At 42.1% G+C, this 24,436-nt stretch overlaps 1 protein-coding gene across 1 annotated transcript in view; it reads right to left on the bottom strand.

Annotated features, from left to right (window-relative positions):
- aldh1a2 (aldehyde dehydrogenase 1 family, member A2) overlaps positions 1-21,393 on the bottom strand; it is a 31,020-nt gene extending 9,627 nt beyond the window's left edge. The window contains exons 1-7 of the mRNA XM_052063793.1: positions 21,051-21,393; positions 6,423-6,527; positions 6,176-6,316; positions 5,659-5,788; positions 4,080-4,141; positions 2,661-2,789; positions 1,277-1,390 (exon numbers count right to left, since the gene is read on the bottom strand). Of these exons, the coding sequence (XP_051919753.1) occupies positions 1,277-1,390; positions 2,661-2,789; positions 4,080-4,141; positions 5,659-5,788; positions 6,176-6,316; positions 6,423-6,527; positions 21,051-21,167 (798 nt within the window). The 5' untranslated portion in view covers positions 21,168-21,393. The remainder of the gene's footprint in view (positions 1-1,276; positions 1,391-2,660; positions 2,790-4,079; positions 4,142-5,658; positions 5,789-6,175; positions 6,317-6,422; positions 6,528-21,050) is intronic.
- Between the last annotated feature and the right edge of the window lie 3,043 nt (positions 21,394-24,436).

Raw genomic sequence — 24,436 nt, forward strand, 5'->3', positions numbered from 1 at the left:
CTGGAATTGAACCCTGGTACCTCTGCACTGTGAAGCCCACGTGCTAACCACTGGACTACCGGGCCGCCATATATATACTGTATGTGTGTGTATATAATCCGATATATATTTTTCGATCCGCTTTATCCTCAAAAGGTTCGCAGGGGTGGGGTGGGGGGTCGCTGTATATATATAGATATATAGATATAGATATATAGATATATATCTATATATAGATATAGATATGCATTGTTTGAATGTTGTTCCCATGCTTGTGTGCACTCCTGTCCCATATTGCAAAGACATGCACGTTAGGTTAATTGAAGACTTTAAATTGTCCACAGGTACAAATATGAGCAAGTTGTTTGTCTACATACGCCCTGTCACTGACTTGCGATCAGTCCAGACTACCCTGCCTCTCTCCAGCTCACTCACAACCATACTGAGAACAAACTTTCTCAAAGATGGATGAAGGAATGGAAAATTTAGACCAGATCCTGGCGATGCGTGGCTAGCTTCACCCCGTAGACGATGCCCGAAACCCTTCCTGAGTTCTCACAATGGAAAACATGCTGAAGTGTACTTCAGGTATGTCTGCTTTTGTAACTGCGGCTTTTGGCTTCTTGTGATCTTGATGTGTGTGTGTGTGTGTGTGTGTCGGGGGGGGGGGGGGGGGGGTGCTTATCATAGGGCAGCTAACAATGAATACCCCGAGAGTCAAAACAGACCGTATAGACTCCGTAATCCAAAGTGGTCACGGCTCATTTGATAAAAAGGGGTTTGCGAAATACAGGCTGGCAACATTAAACCATTCACTCTACTTTGGCTTTACTATAAAAGCTTTTATCATCTGGGTTTGTACGCAGTTGAAGAGATCAGATATGAATTCACGGTCTGCCGGAGAAGAATCTGCTGAGTTGCCAGAGAATGCCGTTGGATCCTTTTGCTAACATGCTTTGTTCTTGAGAATTTAGCTTGCCGGGAACCGTTTGCCTGTCATATAGGCAACAACAGTGCGTGGATATCCTGCGGAGGGTTAACAGAGGAGGACCAGTGTTTTAGACAGATGTGTTTGTATACTCTTGACAGAACGAATGCGCGCACATGTGCAAGATAAAATCAGAGATGGCTGCCAAAAGGAATAATGACAGGGCTCGCCGTTTATATAAGACTCCATTTGTTTGTCATTTAGGCTCCAATGCCGGCACAATGTCCTCTAATTAGCCGGCACGCTCCCGTGCGTTGCGCATGTTGGTCACTGTGTCACCATTGGCTGGTCTTCCACATCCAAACGTACCTCTGTCGAGCCTGTGAACGCCACTTTGTCGATGCCCATGTGCGAAGCGATCGCCGCTCCCGCTGTTGGCCCGAATCCCGGCAAAATATTGACGACTCCCGGTGGAAAGCCGGCCTGTCAAAACAATATGAGAGGAAACAAGCATTAGTGGGGATGACAGCAGAGCCAAGTAAAACCACAGGCAGTGCGGGAGAATCCGGACCCAACCCAACCTCCCTACCAGCAGAAAACGTCAAACGAGAGGAAGGACATAGACTGATAGTCTCCAGATTTGCAGGATGAGATAGACCAGGATAATATTGTTCTAATTTCATCACCATACTTGTGATCTGAAGGCGCTAATCCTGTTGTCAGCCACATCAAGGATGACATTTGCAGTCCTTCTTCCATTTCTCATTTTGCTTCATTCTCTTCCGAGCTTTTCTACTTCTTCGTCTTTCGCTACCTTCAGTGAATCGTCCCGCAGATTTATTCATCCCAAAGGATGGGCTGGGAAGTCATAAGAATATTGCGATTCTGATTCCATTATGGATATTGGTTCTCGATCCGATTCTCAATTCTGGTTGAGGGAATAAAATGATCCAAATGATATGTTGATGCTATTGATGTCATCATCATTACGTTTGTCATTGCATGGCACATGAATTTACGGGGAAAAGACATTTAAAGGATTGATTTCGAGTTTTATGAAGCAATATCGGGCAACGGTGGCCCGGTGGTCAAGTGGTTAGTGCTCCGGACTCCCTGTGTGGAGTTTACATGTTCTCCCCGTGCCTGCGTGGGTTTTCTCCGGGTACTCTGGTTTCCTCCCACATTCCAAAAACATGAATGGCAAGTTGATTAAACACTCTAACTTGCACCCCGCCTACTCCCCGAAGACAGCTGAGATAGCCTCCAGCACTCTCCAGGACCTTTGTAAGGATAAAGCGGATCAGAAAATGGATGGCGGGATGGATATCGGGCAATATAAAGGAAACATTGTTCGTTTCAATTCATCTTTTTTTCTTCTTAATCCTGCCCTATCAATAACAGGTCATATTTCATGGCATAACCCACACTTGCAAGAACGGCATTAAGGCTGTGGCCCGTTGAGTTTACCAGACTGCCGGATGCATTTTTCTGTAAAATGGCAGACAAATTGGTTTTGCAGACATTGGAATACATTCTGCTGCAGCCATCAATAGTCTTAAAAAGAAGAAACATTCATGTCATACCCCAAGATGCAAACCACTCATCAAAAGAAGTAGGGAGATGAACCACAAAAGTTTTGGAACAAAATCTTTGGTGACAAATGAGACCAAGATTAACCTCCGCCAAAGTGAACGGAAAGGCCAAAGTGTGGAGAAAGAAAGGGTCCGAATTGACCTGAACAGCACGCTTTTACCTCCTTGACAAGAGCTGCCATGTAGAGGCAAGTGAGTGGTGTCTGCTCAGCAGGTTTGAGGATGACAGTGTTTCCACATGCCAGCGCCGGCCCCAGCTTCCATGCCGTCATCATCAGAGGGAAGTTCCACTGTGCATGACACACACGCGTGCAAGAAAAAGACATCACACATTCAAATGAGAGGCTGGGTGGTCATAAGTCAAGCACGATAAGTCATTGCTCTTTTCGTCTAAACATCGTCATGAAAAAATATTCTCTTCCTGCTGCGTCACGGCCAAGTGGTGGACTTGCAAGCCATGAAACGGTGAGCCGGACACCTTACATACTCGAATAAATGCCGACTGTGTGAGACTTAGAGAAAACTCAGCACTTTCTCGGTTCTACGGTAGTGCCTTAAGATCTGAGTTTCATTTGTTGGGGAACCACACTTGCAACTAACGATATTCGTATCTGAAATCATTTTCCCCACTGAAATGAATGGCAATGCCATTAATTCATTCCAGCATCCTCCTAAAGAAACTTATTTTGTGTTTGTGCATTTACAAAAACAACAAGAACTCTATAATATGTATAAAAAAACTGAGTTATAACTTGTTGTGTGTTGTGACTTATATCTTGATGATCCAACGCCTATCTGTGCCCATATCTCCAACATATATTGAAATGCAATCATTTTAATAGATAATCGATTGGTTGCATAAATACTAGGAAATAACGCATACAAATTTAGTAAGGAAGATTTTGTATGCGTGTATTAATTATTTATTTGTTTGTAGCAATTTTCATGATAAAGACATTAAAATGTTACTCAATTTAGTTGGTGTGTCTGTCATGTCACATGACACCATTTTTTTTTTGTTGATGATATGTTCAGGATGGCCCGGTAGTCCAGTGGTTAGAACATTGACCTTACAGAGGTACCGGGTTCAATTCCAGCTCCGGCCTCCCTGTGTGGAGTTTGCATGTTCTCCACGGGCCTGCGTGGGTTTTCTCCGGGTACTCCGGTTTCCTCCCACATTCCAAAAAATGCATGGCAGGCTGATTGAACACTCCAAATTGTCCCTGTGTGTGAGTGTGAGCCCGGATGGCTGTTCGTCTCTGTGTGACCTGCGATTGGCTGGCAACCGGTTCAGGGTGTCCCCCGCCTACCGCCCGAAGACAGCTGGGATAGGCTCCAGCACCCCCCGCGAACCTTTTGAGGATCAAGCGGATCAGAAAATGGATGGATGGATGATTTGTTCCATATTTTCCAAAAACGCTTTTAATTGTGAACTGAGTTGAATGAAGTCAAGTTTGCGCTTGCAAGTCAAAGCAAATAATCGTCCGAATATCGGCTCTTAACTCAAAAAAACTCCCAAGTCGCGTTCTTCGTCCATTTGTATGATGATGCCTGTCATTTGCAGAGACTGTTATACTCACTGGGATAATTTGTCCGCAAACTCCAATGGGTTCATATCTGGTAAAGGTCAGATACTCTCCATCTGCGTAGGAACACGTGCACACACAAGGAGAAAACAAAGTTTATTCAACTCTGGCTTTGGTTTCAGTGAGTGGAACATGTGGTCAGTCCACGTTGCCCCTTCATGCTCATTTGTAAGTGAATCCACCCGCAACACTCCCGCTTCCTCGTAACCCTGTGAGAGATTACGTGGTGAACAACACAAGGCATGTGTGTAAGTGTTTTAAGGTCACGGACGTGGTGTCATGCTGGAAGGACTCTCTCATTCCTCTTGCATTACTCGAGGGTGTGCCACTCGCGGCATACAATTGATTTTGGGAAATGTGTGTATAAATGTTCTAAAACAGCCCTCAGCTGACGCCTTGCCTCAATATACAGTTGGACAGGAATGATCAATGGTGAGCATGGTTTAAATCATGGGAAAATAAAACCCAAAACACGCCGCTGTCATTTGGGGAATAAGCAGTTGGACGGGTGCTGGTTGCTTGACTTCATTTTGAGAGATTAGACAGTAAACTGGATGGGCAAATGTGTTGAACGTAAGGTCGACGCCCATTCGCTTCACACTGTCTGTGTTGATCAACACAATATTAGTGAAAGCCTGAATACGTGTTGTTGATGCTTGCGTCCGGCTCCTCGTACAGACAGATGTCCAAATAACGAGCACTTGGATCATTCAGGCAGCAGGAATACCCTTGTTTGTTTTCGCTGGAAGTCTACGAGAGGAATAAAGATTAAACTAAAGCCCTGGGAAAGCGCTCACTCTGGTTGGTTTGGCAGCTGAGTACAAGAGAAGCTTTGAGAGGGACAATACAGCGGTATCGGAAGGATTCCCATGTCCTTTCTTATTCTCTGCCCCCCCAATCCCCTTTTGTGCCGCCAACTTTCCCCTCTTTCACCCCCAGACTCATCCCATTCACCGACATGTGAGGAGCAACACTTGCGGCAGCCTCCTCAAGACAATAAATGTTTGCCTTTACATTGATTTCTACTCTGATAGCTCACTTTTGGGCTGAACGATTTGGGACAATATTGGAATTGTGATCCCCCCCCCCCCCCAAATATTGAAATCAAATACGCAAGCATTTTCAAGATACTTTGAAGGGAAGAACTTTGTATCTTTTGGGACGCCAATCCTGCAACTTTTCTGACACACCTTATATGTCATCACTTCATCCATAAGCAGAAAAAGGTACCATTTTAGGTGCATGTTGATGTTGCAAGTACTGTGTAAACACAAAATGTGAGCAAGTTCCAGATTAAACTATGAACTGTGTTGTGCACGCAATAAATCTGTTTCAGGCATGCCAGATCATTAATCAAATTTGTCCCGGTGGGATAAAATCAACTGCAGTTTCTTTTTCCGTCCTACTTTTATTGTATTTCAATGCCAAAACACCCCTACAATGACACTTACAAGCTGTTCTCATAATAAGCCGCCACAGTCTGGGGACTCTCGGTATGACACAGTAACTCATGAGTTTAATGGTGCTATTGTTGTGAATTGTGCAGTGAAATCATTTAACAGTTTGTCCTTACCCATGGGAATCGAAGTGCCGTGGATCTTGTCTGCATATCCAGCAAAGTATCTCAATGTCTTTATGGTCCCTTGAAGGTCCACAAACAAAGTGGGCAGAAACGGCTTCCCACTGTTGAGTGACTCAATAGTCTGAGGAGAGATGGAGGGAGGAAGGGCCCGGTTGAGAAATATGTTGTCTAACCACGTGTTCCTCACACAGAACTCCATACTGATCTGGGTTTTTAGCTCAGCCCTGGCTGAAATGTGAACCAAAGATAATACTACATTTCAAACACAGCCGCTAAGTTACAGTCAAACGTTTCCCCGCTGGGAGAAGACATTCGATTTGTTTTTGCTTGACACAGAAGTAAGTCAAAAATGCTTTTTCGAAAACATGAAAGAGTATCAAATGGCGTAGAAAAACATCATAAAGATAAACAGACAGGGGGCCAAGAATAATGGATCACCTCTGGTTTCATTGGAGCATGAAGACCGCAAATTATTTTGATTAAGTGGATAAATTAAATGTTCCCTTACAGCCAGATAGATGCTATCTCTCTCCACCAGATCAGCAAGTTTGGAGAGCAGTCGTCCCCGCTCAGATGCGTCCATCCGTCGCCATACAGAACCCAATGAAAAGGCGAGTCGAGCCGCCTGCACTGCTTTATCAACATCGGCCTGGGATTATGAGGGAGGAAACAAATTCATGATTTCACCTTTGAATTTTAGAAACTCCCCTACCGATATGACATGTTTCGAAAAAAATGGAAAATAAGTAAATAACCTTATCTGCTTCTTGGACGTCACAGATCTGCTCCCCAGTCGCTGGGTTGAAAGATGGAAAGACCTTCCCACTGGCAGAGTCCTGCCACTCATTATTGATAAAAATCTGGAAGGTAAAAAAAAAAAGATGTAAAGAATAGAACACAATAGGATGTATGTCAAACATGCTTCAGATTTGAATTTGCGAGTTTATTAATACTTAACAATGCAGAATAACAGTAGTCCCACAATAAATCCAATAATTCCAATCTAATCCAATCCAAATATATTTATAAAGCGCTTTTTAATACAACAGCATTGACCAAAACCCATATAAGAGACACAGGCTGTAAAAAATATTAAAACATCACCCTGAATAGCATAGTAAGAAAGAAAGAAAACGCAAGAGTCACAACTCTCTTGTGAACGCCATGGAGAAAGGGGTCTTAAGAATTGATTGAAAAATTGCCATAGTGAGCGCAAGTCTCATGGTGGGGGGAGGGCGCAGGGGTGTTTTCTCCAGACCTCGGTGAACAGAACGGTGCATCGGTTTTAAAATATCACGGAGTTATGAGCTTCATAGCAAGTATAATGTGCTTTTTCCTTTTTGTGTCAGTCAGCACAGTTCTGGACAAACCGCAACCGCAAGATTCATCCAGGCTAACACCAACCACACGGAAATTGATTTCTCGTCTGTGTCACAGCCTCTGTTCATTTGATGGGCTATAATTTGCTATGTTGCCGCATAATGTAACTGTGAATAATATTTTAAATCACTGCACAGATTCGGACACTAGTGACACTAGTGAAATATTGTAGCGAATATGCAGTGAAGGCTCGCACAATTCTGCTGATCCCGCCCCCAACTGATTGGTGCCTGTTGAATGGAGAAGCAAAGGAGACTTGGCCATGCTCAGCGAGGCCGGGCAGAGTGGCACCAGCCCATTTTGAAACCTGTAATGGAAAAGTGCCTTTGCTGTTGAAATTTAGAGAAATTTAGAGACATCGCAACTTTGATATCAGCTCGGCAGTTGAGCAAGTGCTGAGGACAAGCACTGGGGTCATTTCTCTCAGGCGGCAGGTAAATTAGAATCATCTGTGTAAAAATGAAATGAGATGCTATGCTTTTTAACAGCAGGGAGAAGCAGGTCCAAAGGAAAAAAATAATGGCCCCAGAATGGAACCTTGGGGCACGCCATGTAAAAGAGAAGCAGATGATGATTGCAATCCACCAAACATAAAAACTTCTTATGGACATGTAAGATTCTAACCACTAATCTTAGATGTCATCATATCATGTGAGTGTTATGGATTACAAGTGAAGTATTGATGGCAGCATGTTGGCTGCGGCATGTAGCATTATTTTGCACATCCAGACTCTTGTGTAAAGGATGTGGGAGAATCTCTGGAAATGTTGTCTGAGGATTCCTACATGTCCACCTTGGCTCTCTTGGGAGTACTCCACCATCCAGACAAAGGGAATGGGGGAGTGGAGAATGGGGGATGAAGAGGGGTGGGTGGGGCGGGGGGTCAGATAAATCCCTATCAGACACCAGAAACCCATCCACCATCCCCACTCAAGCACACGTTTCACAACATCACTGTTCGTTTACGAGATCATAAAACACGTGCCACACTTGGTTTCTGTGATGCGTTAAAGCAAGCCTTGCGTTAAACAACCGCCTTGGATTTTGTACATGCTATATGATACGCAACCTTTATGGGCATCACCAAAAACAAATCCCAAGAAGCGGTCCCTGCTCCACGCTAAAGACCTTGATGTAAAGATGAGGACATGAAAACTGCGATATGGAAAAAAACACCTCTTGTTGGACATATTTAGATCCATTAGGAAGACTATTTTTAATAGCTGTCAGTCTCTGATGGAGTGCAAGGAGAACATCTGCTGGCACCAGTCGTTCTGTGTATACACTCTTCCTTGCTTTTCTCCTTCGGAAAAACTGAGGTGGACTGACTCAGAGCAAACCCGATAGCACCACTCAAGTTTCTGACTCGACATGTTTGCCCCCGGAAACACTACAGTAAAGTGTAGTAGAACCTCTCAAGGCCAGGATTTGGAATTTGACAGAAATATTCGCAAAAACACGCCACCATCAATGCTCAAAGTTTGACCCAGTCATGCATGATGTTACGCAAGACCTCAGCATACTTTGCCAGGTCTCAGTGCTACGAGCATCCCGATTACTAACTCCAAGGGCATGATCAGCATCAACAAAGGATGCACAGATAAGCGCTTGAGAGAAGAATAACTGATGAGCCTTTTCAAATGCAGATTTTTACTCTTCTTTGTTTTGCCCCGGTTGCAACCTTTAACCCACCTTTAGCATAGATTACTCCGGACCAAACTTTACCAAAGGAAAAAAGTGTGTAACAAATAATTCTTTAGTTTGCGCACTATGTGAATATGCTCGAGTTTGTTGTCGTCTGAGGAGATTGATTAGGAAAGATTGAGTTGAATTCATTTTTAAGCCGTGCTGTCTTTCCCTGTGTTTGAGGGGAACGCCTTTTTATTTTGCCCTGGTCCGATGACGTTTTCCACAGAAGATGAGGAAGGATGGTATTAAAGGTTAGGGGAGCGACTTCCTGAACAGGCCCTATGATGGCGTTGCTGTCCTACAGCAGCAATGTCACTCAGAAGGCAAGTCAGAATGCTAATGTCGCAATAGCAGTAAATATTTGGATGAGAAAAAAACTTCTAGGCCATACATTAAGAAAAACAGTAAGTCTCGTGGATTTCCACAGGTGGGGGTGGGACCGGCATGTATTCCCCCCCCCCCCCCAATGATAAATGGGAGTTTACTCTAACATGCTAGGGAGTGTTAATAGTTCGAAGTTGTGCCTTCCTCTTCTTTCTGCAAGTGTCATGCAGACCATGAAGATGTTCAGTATCAGTGCGTACCATTACCGGACCGTTCTACTTCGGGCGCCTTTGTGCCGGTGACCCTGGCACACAGGCCAGTGAGGCTTGTCTCAACCAGTCAAGTATTCTCAGGCGCCTTCCATCAGAGGCCACCTTTAATCTGCCGCTCATTAAGAGCACTTCATAAAATTGTCAGGAACGATAAGTAGCAGCGGGGCCAGCTACAAAAACACAAAGTCCCGTAGAGCACTGAATTAGTTTTTGAATTTATAGGCTCCACTGAAGTGGGGAGTCCTAAATCAGCCGAGCCCCCCTGACAGCCTGAACAGTCCCGGCAAGAATGCAGACGGTGGGTAGCTTTGTGCGTGGCGTAACCCCTCTCACGAGGCGCTGCTAAAAAGGAGAAGCGCGAGAGGAGCGGAGCGGGCCGCCATCTAAATCACGCTAAGAAAAGGACACGTTTGGCTCGGCCCTTCTTCGGCCTCGGACTGGCGTTAAGACTTTTGTCTGGTTCCATTGAAGGGCTTGATTGAGATGACAGGGCCGCCGAGTAAATCAACTCTCGAGGTTGACGAAAATTACTTTTAGGATCATTTGGAAGAAGGGCAAAGAGCGCAAGAGTGAGAAAACAAGAGCAAGGGCGCACATTTTCAAATGACAAATTGTGTTTTCTTTCCCATCCCTTGCCGAGTTGCCACCACGCATTCACATGATGCCTTCATCTTCGGGGAAAAACAAATTCTCACACTCGGTTTCCCTTCACATACAACCACTAAAACCTTTGAAAATCTTACATACGACCAGTTGCCTCTGTTGTCTTAACTTAGTAGGGATGTTTCTTGAAATCAGATGTTTAGTAAACCGGATCTTGTGATTAGATGAGTGATCCTAAAATACTTTGGCTGACATCTTAAGCCACAACTTTTTTTTTTAATCCCGCAAGAAAATAAAATATGTTGCTTGCAAACGTATTCACACTATCTCACCTTTGCAAGTTGCCTTTCACTGATGTACAAATTAATCACTGCGTTGATAAATTTCTGGTTTAATCATAACAATGGGATGAACTAGTTTGTGTAGTTATGTAAGGACGAATCCTCGCACGACACTTGACCTCCTTCTAGTAAACAAGTGAAGTTAGAATTTTTTTCTCATGTTTTTCGTGTCATTGTTTTATATTTATGGCCTCTTAAGTGCTTTTGATGCATCTATTTACTGTAATATATGGGCCTTAATTGCATGCGTGAGCATAAGCTAGGGAGAGAGGTCAAAGGTGTCTTCCAAACTACGTACAAACTTGAATTACAACATGTCGTGAGAATGAAACTACATCATATGTCAAGGACCCCCCGCCCCTGTAGTATTATAATACACTCGGTATCGTGTAGACACTTGTAGACACTTTACTAAGTTCATTCAACTGAGGCAAATAGTCACACTCACAGGCAATTTGTAGCAAATTGTGCATTTGGTATACATGCAAAAAGCTATGTGACTGTCTGCCGGTTGAGTAGAAGCACATGTGGCTAAATCCAAATTGTGCCAGGGATTCACTTTCTGGACCTGCATGTCTCATCTCTGTTTATATAAGAAAACCAACCGAACCTTACATGAGCAGCACGTGGGGACAGAGGCAAAGGAAAAAGAGGGGCACAACAACAGCCATACCAACACTAATAGTCCCATTATGGTGCATCTCTTCAAGTGTTTAAATTTCTTACATTTTTGTAACCGGCCCCGGCCTATTCATGTGGCCGTTGGAGGCTACATGGTGCCAGTGGACACCATGTTGGTGACCCTCGCATTTGTGTGGTGGTGTTCACAAATTGGACCCTGGCATGAAGCACAAAGTGGAACAAAAAATGTTTGCCCATGAAACCGAATTGTATTTTGTCACCGAGGTGCTGCTGTAAATATTTTTGTGTTGTGCGTAGTAAGAAATGATCGTTATAAAACGAATCAATTGTTTTAAGTTGACTATTCGTAGTAGGAGAATTGGTCACATGTGGAGCACGTGGCTGTTACAAACTTTTTGTCACAATTTTGGGGACCCACCCTGCCCCCCCCCCAAACTTAACTGCCTAAGTCATTTTCAAAACATTTAGAGAAACCCCCCCCCCCCCCCTGAAAAAAAAAAACCAAAAAAACAAATGCAACTAACAAGAAGAGGCCAGTTACCTCCATTCAGCCTTTATGGATTTTTAAGAATTAAAGCAGACACATGAAAAAACTTTCACCAAGATTATTTGCATTATTTTTTTATTTTTTGGCCGTAAGTAAACAAAAATAGCCAATTGCTGAAGTTAAAAACTGGTATTAATATGGTGCAGCTCTCTACAAGGCGGACAGCGGGCCGCGAATGACCCCCCAGGCCATTCTTTGGACACCACCCGTTCTCATGCTAATGAATGAAGAAAACAATCCCAAAGATTACCAATTAATTATTACAGTAAATATTAATATGAGTATGTTTTTAGCGTTATTGTATGGAAAGAAACAGCTTCCAGAGGCCACAGGGTTACTACAAACAATTAGAAAACTCCCTCGCATCCCTCCAAAGGCTTTCAATCATCATTCGCACCTTGGAAATCACAAAAGGTTGTTGTTTTTTAAATGTCCACAATCATGTTTAAAAGTATTTTGGCACGTTGTGTGCTTCAAATACGTCATTCAAATTGAGAAATCACCTCTGAGCGTGTTCACGTCTTTAATATTAACCAGGCGTCGTGTGTGTGTTGGTGGGATAATTTGCTTTTATGAGTGGGCGGCAATGGGAAGAATTAAGGAAAGTGAAAATAAGCCGAAGCAGCCAGCGAAACATCTGTTTGGCTGCTCAAGCGCGGCAGCTCTGAGCAGAAAAAAAAAGTGCAGTGGTACACACTTTTTTGTCTTGTGTTTTTAAATGGACACACTGGAGCGGAGGTAAGGGGAGTCAAAGCATGCAAACGTGTGCGTTTACACACAACACGCCAAGATTCCACAGTCTTTGACTCAAGCACCTGCGATAGTCGTCTGCGCAGGAAGTTTCATATCCTCCTAGCTCACGTGACCTCCATTTCCTCCCTGGTTAGTGGATAAGTTGCTCATAATTACCGCCATGACAAGCGAGCGTGTTCTGCCACCGCATTTGACCCAGCAGACGATGCCACCCGGTGCTGGGAGCTTTGGCAAATAACGGGCCCACTGTCACCAACTGGGCGTCTTTGTCTAGACTCTCTGTTTGTCTGTCTGTCTGTCGATCTGAGTAGTTCCAGCTTGGTGGAAGAAAACACATTTGACACAAGTAAAAAGTCTTCCCAGTGAAAAGCTTGTATCCTGAGATTTTGTCTAGTGTTTGTCGATTCCCAGTCATGCAGGTCACGATCATCCACAAAAGTTGATGCGAGGCAACTGGACTTGTTTGTCAACCAACAAGATCAAGTGCAGTTGAACGGAAATGACATTAATCTATGTGACTTGGCCACCTGGGGGCAGTGTAATACAGTCAATACAATCAATTCTATACAGTCAGACATAAATGAAGAGTTTCACAACTATTGTAAACTACAGTAAGCTGCAGTAATATAATTCGTTGTTTGCAGAGGAGAAAGGATATATGCCAGTGAGAATTGTTAGGTTGTCTGTGTGCATGTGTTGCTGCACTGTTTGTGTTCAAATGGCTCTTGCTTGAATTGTGATCATCCCGCCACATCGATGCTATCCGTTAGCCCATTTTAGGCATTTCCCGTCATGTGTAAGCAATAAATACAATATGTCATGTTATTTTCTTCATTTTATGTTTACTTTGAAAGTAAACTTAAATAACAACATTGCTGCTACAAATTATTCTGTTTCACAATAAACAATATCTTTTGTTTTAGTCTTATAGGTTAGGCTTAGGGTAAAATAAAGGCAGATGAGCCACAAATTATTATGAAAGACAGTTGATTGATCAACTTCAATCGGCATTGTTAACTTACTAAACACTTTGACTTGAGGTCTTTTAAGCGTTCGCTACATCAACTTCACAATATTCTACCAAAGTGTGGGATTAAAAATAATGACACGTAATCATGTCGACTTTACTTCTGAAGCATTGAGCTTACCGAGACACTTTATACATTTTCAAATAAATAGAGGAGAATATCAAAAAATAAAAAGTGAACAACTGGCCGAAATGAAGCAGCCCCCCCCCTCCCAAATCGCCTTTGCGATTCGAAATCGCCTTTGATTAATTGTTCAGCTCGACTCTCAGCTGCTGTTTATTTTTCGCATGGGGGTTTTGATGGCTCTAGATCATTCTTGAAAGCTCAGGTCAAAGATATATTTAAAGATGTTGTTCTACACATCGGATCAGTGGAGGGGATTGGGGGTGTGGGGGGGTGAAAGCAATCATTTCATGTTGAAGACATGTGATGCTTTTCAACAGACAAATAAACATCTTGAAAAGCACTTGTGTCTCGTGTTCGTCGGGGGGAAGGAACCGATTCCAGTAGATTTATGAAGCCCAGTGTTTTTCCTAAGCACACCTCGAGGATTTACACGTTCCCTGTCAGGCGGCCTGCAGAAGCGGGGTCTCATAAGAAGTGAATGGAGCAGCCTCCATGTCACTGGCCTTCCCCTCAGACGTGATTAAGAGAGCGGAGACGTCATGTTGACATGTGTGCGCTTCGACTAAAATTTACACTGGCTGCACAAAGTGGGCATTTCACACCAATGGACATCTAAATGACGCTGAGCACTTAAACCGTCACAATCAAGGAGACATACTTAAGACTTGAGATGTGGCCGTGGCTGCGTGCGTACGCGCGCGCGTGTGTGTGTGTGTGTGTGTGTGTGTGTGAACAGGAGATTGTGTAAGGCAAGTGGAGGGAAGAGAGACTTGGGGAGGACTGGGGGGGGGGGGGATTCTCACTGTGCTGCTTGTGATAAATCATTGAGTTGCACAGTATCCCCTAACTTGCACTGCGTTTGATCTTGATGGCAGTAAGATGGTGGTTTTGAAGTGAAAAAGTCCAGAACTGCAGGTCAGGCTCTGGCGAAGCAGGGCCACGCACCCACACGGTGAAGCGGCCTCATAATTTACACCCCGGTGGACAGCACCGAGCATCATGGAGCCCCGCCCGCACCCCCGCCTGCCTGTACTATCTCAATCAGTGACAGATTGATGGAGCCCCTTCTTCATCCAAAGTCAGTGCGTGTCTGTGTACAAACACACACTCGGCATGGGCAGCCAGGTTGCGCAGCGCAGGTTCCTGTGGTGAACGTGCACTCACTATTTATCACTGTTGAACAGATGAACAGATCTGGTACATGATGGGACACTATTGTCTAGCCCACATTACAGTCACATTGAAAGTACACATTCAATTGCCCATTTGTCAACAGTGGCCAGCTGATTTGCTCCACACGTGCTCTTTACCATAAAGGTACAGCAATCCTAATTTGGATCATCACCAAACCTCGTGCGTGATGCAAAAAAAGAAGACAAAGAATCACAAAATCACAAAAATTGCAGTTGTATTCTGAAACTGGCCCATCCCAATCTCTCCTCATCGTTTTGGTGAATTATTTTTTTGTATTTTATACTAAAAAAAAAAGTGCTCACCCAAAAATATGAATCACTCATAATGAGTTAATTTTAATTTAAGAACAACAATAATAAATAATAATACGAATAATAATAACTCTAATAATTATTATTATGATTATGCTATTGCATGCGATTGGCTGGCAACTAGTTCGGGGTGTCCCCCGCCTATTGCCCGAAGACAGCTGGGATAAGATCCAGCACACCTGCGACCTTCGTGAGGATAAGAAAATGGATGGGTGGATGCAATTACAGTATGTAGACCAGTTGTCAAACTTTTTGGGGTGTGGGGGTGGTGTCATTACAGTCCTTTCATTACAAGTATTTCTTATGATATTTTCCTGTACTTAAGTGCAGTGTTAATGTTCAAACCTTGCATAATGTTACTGTGGATTACAATGATGAATATAATTTTTAGGAATCAAACTTTTCTGCAGTTTTTCTTGAACACTTACAGTATTATCATCAAATGTAATGTTAGTCAGGAGGGCGATCATTTGCTCAATATTTTTGGAGGTAGCACTTTTGAGTAAAACGTTTGAGAACCACAAGCCCAAGTCACTTTTTAACTTATTGTCCCAATATTCATTGAAAAAGTGTTGGGGGGGGGAGTACTCAAATGTTTAAATGTAAAAGTGAAATAATGTGCTTAAAAATGTTCTTGAAAAGTTACAAAAATACAGAATTTTAAAGACATTTTAAAAGGGCATATATGCCTTTACTAAGTTTCATTCAAGCATCTTATAAATATTGCAAATGTTATTCATACTGGATTTAATTATTTTCTATTTCTAATTTGATTCTTTCCACTAGAGTGTCAACTTAAATCCTACTTTGAGAATCACTGATATTTCTTTATCTGTGAATTGTGTCGCATTGACAACTCTACCAAAAAGGGGGGGTGGGGGAAGCTAGATCACCCAAAGACAACAAACATTCCCTCGGCATTCCTTAATTATCCTTCCAACGAGCGTCTCCCCTCCCTTCTTTTGCCAGCAAAAAGCATCAGTATCATCTATCATGGCTCCCTTTATTTATGGCTTCCGTCGTGGTCCCGGCAACCTTTAAACTGTTTGCGTCTTGTAAGCCAGCTGTTGGAGCCTTCATGCCATGGAAATGTGGGGGCGAACACAGGGACAAAAAAAAGAATACTTCCATCCATCCATCCTTTTTCTTATCCGTTTTATCCTCACAGGGATCGTGGGGCGTGCTAGAGCCTATCCCAGCTGTCTGTGGGCAGTAGGCGGGGGACACCCTGAACTGGTTCCCAGCAAATCACAGGGCACACATAGACGAACAACCATTTGTGCTCTCACTCACACATCGGGACAATTTAGAGTGCGCCATTAACCCGAAGAATGGCTACTTCATTGTATATATATAATATATATATATTTTCCATAAAGATTTCAATCAGCCGTTACAAGTGCGCATCTGAGAGCACAGTTCGCGACTAGGTGAAAAGGACAAGGAGCAAATCTCAACGGCCTTAAACCGCCTTTATCGTCGATCACGATACTTTATCAGGTTGATGTGAGATATTTCCAGGGTCACTCAGATGTCATTGTTGGATTGCTCTGCATTGTTTGTGTAACGGCTGGGCGGGGCAATGACTGTAACATCTCAATGGTGTATGGCTCATTGCAGAATTAGAGGACATTTTGTGAAATTTCAAATAAACCACACGCAAAATACTGAGGCTTGCACTTCAAATGCTGTTTGAATCTAGATGTCCTGAGGCTAAATGTGTCTCGCGTTATAAAAAGTGATTCTTAAATATTGTTGAAAATAGGTTTTTTTCTTGAGCAACCCTTCTTATTGTGATCTACTTACATATAAAATATAAAATATATCTTCAATCATCTTTTTTGGTGTGATTTTGTTGAGGACATCCTTGTAAATGTTTAAAAAAGTGTTTTATTATGTATACATTTTAAGGAGATGTAACTGTGCTCTGAGGTTGTGCCTCTCAACCCTTTTATGAAACCTTTTTACCCATTTCGAGGAGGACAAAAAAAGTGAACTGCATGACTCTGCAGAAATTATATCATCAAGCTAATTGCACTTGACCGTGTGTTTCATTTTCATCTATTGTCTTTGTTTTCAACCATAAAACAACTCCACCCTGTTTGTCATATTATCAGAAAAAATACATTCATTAAAAATTTAATACGTTTTTTTGTTTTTAATTATTTCTGTGAACAGTTAGCACAGCACCTAACACAGCTAGCATGTCATCTTGAACAAAGAGTCTTGTTAATTTGCAAACCTGTTCATGTAATTGGAGCACTACAGGTAATTCAACTTTTTTTTAATTGCAAAAGATTTATTTGGCAATATCGTTATTGTATGTTTTTTTTTAAGATGCCTGACTATGTGTAACTGGGTTGTACCAAACACAGCAAAATGATATGACAAATAGAATATCTCACAAAAAAGTGTACAGCTGCGACTGAGCTGGACAGGTCATTTACATAATTTGTTCGCTGCTTTTCTTGAAAACATGACAGAATAAATAAATTAATAAATAAATAAATAAATAAATTGCCTTTTTCTTTTTTTTCCAAAAATCTTCGTGCACAAATTGTCCTCCTATTCTGAAATGACCCATATACTTCGGGCTGCCGAAAGCAATCTGTGAATGGGGCATATGGATGCATTGCGGGCCGGTCAGCCACAACGCTGGGCTGTTTCCCTCCTAGTCAGCGGGATGGACAACAGGAGAGCCCACGCCAGGGGTGCCCATAAATCAGGACCCTTGTGCCCCCTGTGTCCACCAAACCATCCGGGACTGGATGATCCAAATTCCTTGAGGTTAATTCACCAAGTCGTTCCCAAACATGTCCTCCTGTACGAGGGAAAGGAAGAGTGGCTCGGGGCCTACACACACACACACACACACACAACATCCTCTTTGTAGCGCAGCGGCGGCGTGACCTTTGCACTTGTGGCACCGAGGTATGTGTTAAGAGAGCAATTATGGAACTGAATAGACTTACGCCGCACTATCATCCAACACTGCCCTTTAATCTCACAATCATAAAAAAATCACTTCTTCGCAACAGCAATGAGAAGTAACTAAGTGCAAAGTACAAATACTTCCATACTGTAATTAAGTAGAATTTTCAGGTGTCTGTACTTTACTTGGGTACTTCAAGTCCATAGATTTGAGAACAGATATCGGTCATTTTTTTTCTCCTTACTTTGTCAAAATAAACTATGACTACTGCCCGGAGACAGCTGGGATAGGCTCCAGCACCCCCCGCGACCCTAGTGAGGATCAAGCGGCTCGGAAGATGAATGAATGAATGAATGAATAGTTAATTTTTTTCTGCTTCTACGGATGAAGACAGAACGTTGAAAAGACAAATAAGAGAGTTAAAGTCAACCATTGTTGAGAACTTCATTGATTGAGAATGATGATGTGTGTATGTGTGTGTGTGGGGGGGGGGGGGGGTTACTGCGTGCAATGTAGTGCCCCCGTGCCAGCCTAAAAAAAAACACCAGCTTCTGGCATTCAAAAAGTCTGTCTAATCCCAGAAAACCCACCATCAGGCAAATAGCAAAATTGACAATGTCCTTTTAAACTTCTTGTCACAATACCAATAAAGTAGCAACGCGCTTGCAAAAATGTTAATTTTTTTCATTTCTGTTCATTCTCAGTCATCCAGAACTTGCTAATCAGTTAAGGTTGAATCAAACAAAGCAACACGACTTGTTTTCCGAAAATAATCAACAACGCTTGAAGCAACTATGCTATTAGATAGACCCTCTAATAGTTTATATGACCGTGTATGTCAAGTGTCCTCTCAATGAGTATCACATACACTTTTGTGCACTTATTGACAAACAATTACGGTATGTTTTGGAATTTATTTTTCAGTTAATGTCATTAGTTAATTCTGCATTATTGTTCCTCATTTCATTTCACCATGTCAGCAAAAATATGAGAACGCATTGTTTTGACCGCACAAAAGTCAGGTCAATGCGAGCTAGCTCTTAATGTGACATGTAAAGTGTTTTTGCTCATATCATTTCCTTTTTTTTGTCAAGTTATCACAAGGGATGTTGTATATAGTTGACAAATTAAATTAATTTTGTCTCTTGTTACATTGCACATGTCAGAGTCTGTTCTTACTTCCTCTGGCCAAATACTTTTGAAATACAAGAGTCTGTACTTCGACTTAAGTCGAGCGTGAGTACTTTGTCACCTCTGGTTCCCGACTGAACGATGAGTTCGGTAGCCTTGTCCTTTGTGCAAGCTTTGCTCTAAAACTAATTTACAAACTCATTTACTAAAGTGTGAAGGTATCGTTAGCCAAATAGCAGAATTCGCTAATTTGCTTCTCACATCACAATATCTATTGAAATGCCGTTGTGGTGAAAATTTTGTGTGGTTTTTATTTTCCTGGATTCATCTTGTTTGTTAAATTTGTTGTGTTTTTTCTTGTATCATGAAAAAGTTCAAAAATACTTCATATTAACAATTGTGCTATTAGGCTCACAATATACCGTTACCTTACGTAATATTGGCAAGTATGCTATTAAGATAACAACATAAAGTCACCCTAATAAAGTAATTGCCATCACAACATCAACAAAAACGACCAACGTGTTTGCCCCCCCCCCCCCCCAAATGTCTCTTAGTCGTGCAGGTCACAGTCATCTGCAAAGGTCAAATCAAAGAAACTGAAAATGTTCTTCTTCGTGAAATTCTTTTTTTTCTTCTTGTTTTCCAAAAGGGTTCAAAAAATGACTTTGTCAATGATGCTGTTCGGCTAATGATATACGTACTTGAGCCCAGAACGCAGATTAAAATGAAATCTTCCGTTCACGCTTGCCACGGTGTTGACAAAATATTGAATTGCTCATCACAAATATGCATTACTGTTAAAGCGAATGTTCTTTTGGCACTGCAAGCAGCCCGAGTTGCTTCACAGCTCAAATCAACATCTTCGCGTGACTCCTTTCTCCAGCTGTTTCTGCATCTCTGTCCTCCTCCCACTTCCAGAAACATTTGCGATATCGCCCCACGCTCCGGCTAAACTTTTGTCGCTCTATCATTAGCATTTCTCTGTCGGCTCCCTTGTGAACGGAGAGACCACACATACAAAGACTTCACTTTCACCTTTCCCCACTTATGCTTTAAATGATTGACAGCCACCTTAGTTACGCAAAATGAACACGTTACGAGCCAGTGATCAGCGTAAACACACACACCGCTCCGACTGCGGTGAAACCCTGTCATCATTCTGGACTTTTGTTGCTAGTCATTTAAAAGTTGACGCTTTAATGGTGGCTTTGTATAATTCACTCACTAAGGCTTTCAAATTGTTTCTTTTTTGAGATGAAGTGTCCTTTGTGAGCATGTAATGCAGAAATGAGGGACCAAAAATATTGAGGTCCACACTCCAAATACAAGATGTCACAATTCTACTTTTGTAAACATAATTATGCACCTGTCGGAGAGGTTTGTTGATGTGGCTGTTGTTTTCTAACTTAAAAGACACTGTTATGCTTCTTTTTATCATTCTTGAGATACTGTGATTTACTCTAGATAGTATTTATTTTCTCAGTGTTAATCTGTGCATTTTTTTAACCTTTAGTAATTGAATTATATAACTACACGGCAATGTACTGTTGATTCCTCTCATGTTTTGGAGCAAAATAAGTTCACCAAAATATTTGCGGCAGCTCTCACTCCGACCCAACAGCAAACTAAAATGCAATAAAAAAAAATTATGATAAATGAAGAGGTCAACATTTAGTAATAAAAGTTGTTCAATAGTTAGCACTGTGAATCTCTGACTGACTTTATTGACTGTCTATAGATTGTTGAATGTTAAAACATTGCGGCTTTAATTGATATGAAAACACATGATAACATTTAGTGTATTTAATACATTTGAGAAGTATAATCAGATATTTTTTTAGTTGATTTTTATTAGTTGTAACCATTTTTTCCTCATGAGCGCATGACTCTCTTTATTTGTGGAACGTTGATGTAATTTCTTTCAACTTTTCGCGTATCCAATTTACACTTATTGTAATTTAATATGTAAGTCAAGCTTTTCCTCGGTAAAATACGAGCTAATCCTAACTTCTTTTTTTGTTTTGTTTTGGGAGTTTCGCTCGCCAGACTGAAGCGCGCTAGAGTGAGGAAGAGTCGGGAGCGGACGACGCAAGGTGGACCGACTGACCTTGGTGTACTTGATCTCCGGGTTGGGCACCGGCGTGGGCATGAGCTGCAGGGATGCCATGAGGGCGGCCGGGTCGCTCTTCACCTCCCCGGGCATGTGGATCTCACTGGAAGTCATCTCTGCGTCGCTTCTCGCGTCTCTTTTGCGTCCCCCCACGGCCGAGCGAGCGAGTAAGTAAGTGAACGTTGCTGTGGACTTTGGGCTTTTCTTTCCGTGGGTTTATAGCCAGGTGTCAACCGAGGCTCGCTTTCATTGGGCCGGCAACAGAAGGGCTGTCCTTTCTTTTCCTCCACTTTTTTTTTTTTTTTGCAAAGTAACTCTCCACTCCACTCCAGTACAGGCATTTACATAAAGTTAGAGGAGGAACACGCACCACACCCACTCATCGGTGATTCACTCCTCATCACCGCTTCACTTTCCAAACTATTTGCGTTAAACTTCCTCGAAATTAGCCCCCCCCCCCCCATCTTATTTTTGTTCGTCCCCCCACCCCCTGCACCTCCGTGCGCGCATTTTTAATCTCCTACTTCCACGCGCACTTCTTCCACACCTTCATTGTGTACCACTATTTCCTCAGTGACACGGGGGTGCCAAACGACCATCGACCTCCCTAAAATGTCATGTAAATGAGCACTATACGACACTACTACGACTACTACTCTGCACTACTTACTCCTGCAAGTGATAATCCTCCACACGTAGCGCCTCCATCCACCCTCGCAATAAACATACACAACAGACGCCCCCCGCCCCCCCCCCACACACACTCCCGAAAAAAGATACACAGATTGTCCACATACACCACCTCAACTTTTACTACTGATGACACCACATTACTTTTAACATCACTGCAGCTTTTACTATTACTCAGAGGTGGGTGGAGTAGCCACAAATCGTACTCAAGTAGGAGTAATCTTACTTCAGAATAATGTGACTCCGGTAAAAGTTAAAAATCTTCCAAATAATTATTGGACGACATAAATATTCAGTGAAAACTACTGAAGGGCCAAGCTGTTGATTTTTAATCAGTGCGAACGTCATCTAGACAAATGTCAAAAAAGAATGCGCAACTTCAAATATCGTCAAAAATAATAAACAAACAAAACAAACAAACAAACAAAAAAAATAAAAATAAACAATATTTAATAAAATAACAAATTTTAGCCCCAGAAAAATGGCCTTAAATGAATTCATTTGTTTACACTTGTAAAACCATGCAATAGTCTCATGGGGCACTTATGACTTAATTCTGAGAACTGCAATGTGTTTTCTCAAATTCAAAGTGAACTTTCTTGTAGGTTGAAATGTCAACTATAAAAGTAAAATCAGTGAAAACTAAAACTACAAGTCATCCGTAGAATGTTACTCAAGGTAACAGAGTAAAAGTAGCACATTGTTGTAACAACAACAAAAAAGGTTCACTATAAGTATCCCAAAAGTTACTTAAGTAAATGTGACTGACGGACTAAATGTAGCACGTTTCGAAGTGATAATCCCATTTGCAGTACAACCACAGCCTTGAGTTGTAGTTTTCCTGATACTACTTACCGGTAGTTTGCTATTACTACTACCTACCAGTCCTGGTAATTATCCTACGACTGATTCCTCCACCACCACTGAAACATTTTCTACTACTGATACAACTACTCCAACTGCTCATAGTACTTTTACTACTACCATTACCAATACTAAGTTTACTACTCCTGCTACTAAGTTATAGCAGTGGCAGAACTACTCCTACATTTAACACTACCATGACAACTCCAATAATTCCACTACCACAGATTCGTCTATCACCTTAAGTACTTGTACTAAAACGGATACCACTATGACTGCTATTAATACTGAAACAGTATTAAACTGATACCTCTACAACCACTTTTGCTAATATGACTGATGCTGCCACTAATAAGTAAGTGTTGTAATGGTAGGACTACTTCTATGACTACTATCATCATCACATCGACTATTACTCATTTTACCACTGACAGTAACACCATCACTACTACCAGTGCTACTACGATTATTCATACGTCCACTACAGTTTTTCCCACCACTACTTCATTTACCACCACTACTACTACCAATACTACTACTACTACCACTACTAAATAGTTGTAGCAGTGGTAGAATTACTGCTACTACTACTACTGCTCCTTCTATTACCAGTCCCACTACAACTGGTACTGGTACTTTTACTCACTTTACCACGACCTTGACTACTACAACTACTACTGACACCACTTTTAGCACTATCATATCATCACCACCACCACTACTACTGATACACACAACACTTGAAACTTCCACCACCACTGCTGCTAGTACTAGTACTATTACTGATACTACCTCTACTATTCCTCTACTATCCCATTACTCCTACTACTACTACTTATACTAATTAATTACATTAGTGGGTATAACTTCTACTTCTTTTGTTACTACTACCACCACAACTACGAGAGGCCCATGATACGCCCTCCACTACCCCTACTTGTACTATTACTGACACTATTATTTCTAGGACTACCAGTGTTATTTTTTTTTATACTACGGTATCCCTGATATTTCTACCACCACTGTTAATTGTATTACTCCTCCTCCGCCTAATCCTATTCCTACTACTACTATTAACTTCAGTAATACTTCTAGTAGTACTACTACCAGCACCAACACCACTGGGGGGAAAATGCTGAATATATTCAATTTTATTACATCAAGTGATTGCACGAAATAAACTCCCCTGGATCCAGTTACATTTTTAAGTAGCTGTGGTCTTATTTTTTTCAGTGTAGCAGTAACTACTATATCTTCATCCCACTTATACCTTTTCTTTCACTATTACCACTACTACTGATAATAATAGCACATCTTCAACCAGTAAGTAGTAGTCATTTTACTACACTTGACGCTAATGCTGATATTTCTGCCTCCACAGCTACTGTTACTATCACTGATTCTACTACTGCACTACCAACGCTACTACCCAGCTCAGTGTGTCACTGAGAGAAGACGCGTGCGCTTTGAACGAAGTCATGTAAACTTCCATCAAATCAACGTCTGAGAAAGAGAATGACGATGATAATGATGATGAAGATGAAATGTCCCAAAGGACGCTTGTTGTCAATCAGCGCATCAGACATCGTTTCGTTTTCTTCACACCAAGCAAGAGTGCGAGGGAGCCCGTGTGTGGGTGCGTGTACGAGTGTGTGTGTGTGTGGGGGGGGGGTGCACAACTTCAAATAAGAGCACGCATGGACTCAGTGACAATGACGAATGCATTGCAAACACATCCTCGAGCCTGTCGCCTGAGCGGCGGTTTGACGGGGGTGACAAAACTCAGCCGGCTCTGTTAAACGTATTCATGGAGCTCCCTCTGTTGGATG

Source organism: Hippocampus zosterae, chromosome 4 (genome assembly GCF_025434085.1).
Source record: "Hippocampus zosterae strain Florida chromosome 4, ASM2543408v3, whole genome shotgun sequence".
NCBI lineage: Eukaryota > Metazoa > Chordata > Actinopteri > Syngnathiformes > Syngnathidae > Hippocampus > Hippocampus zosterae.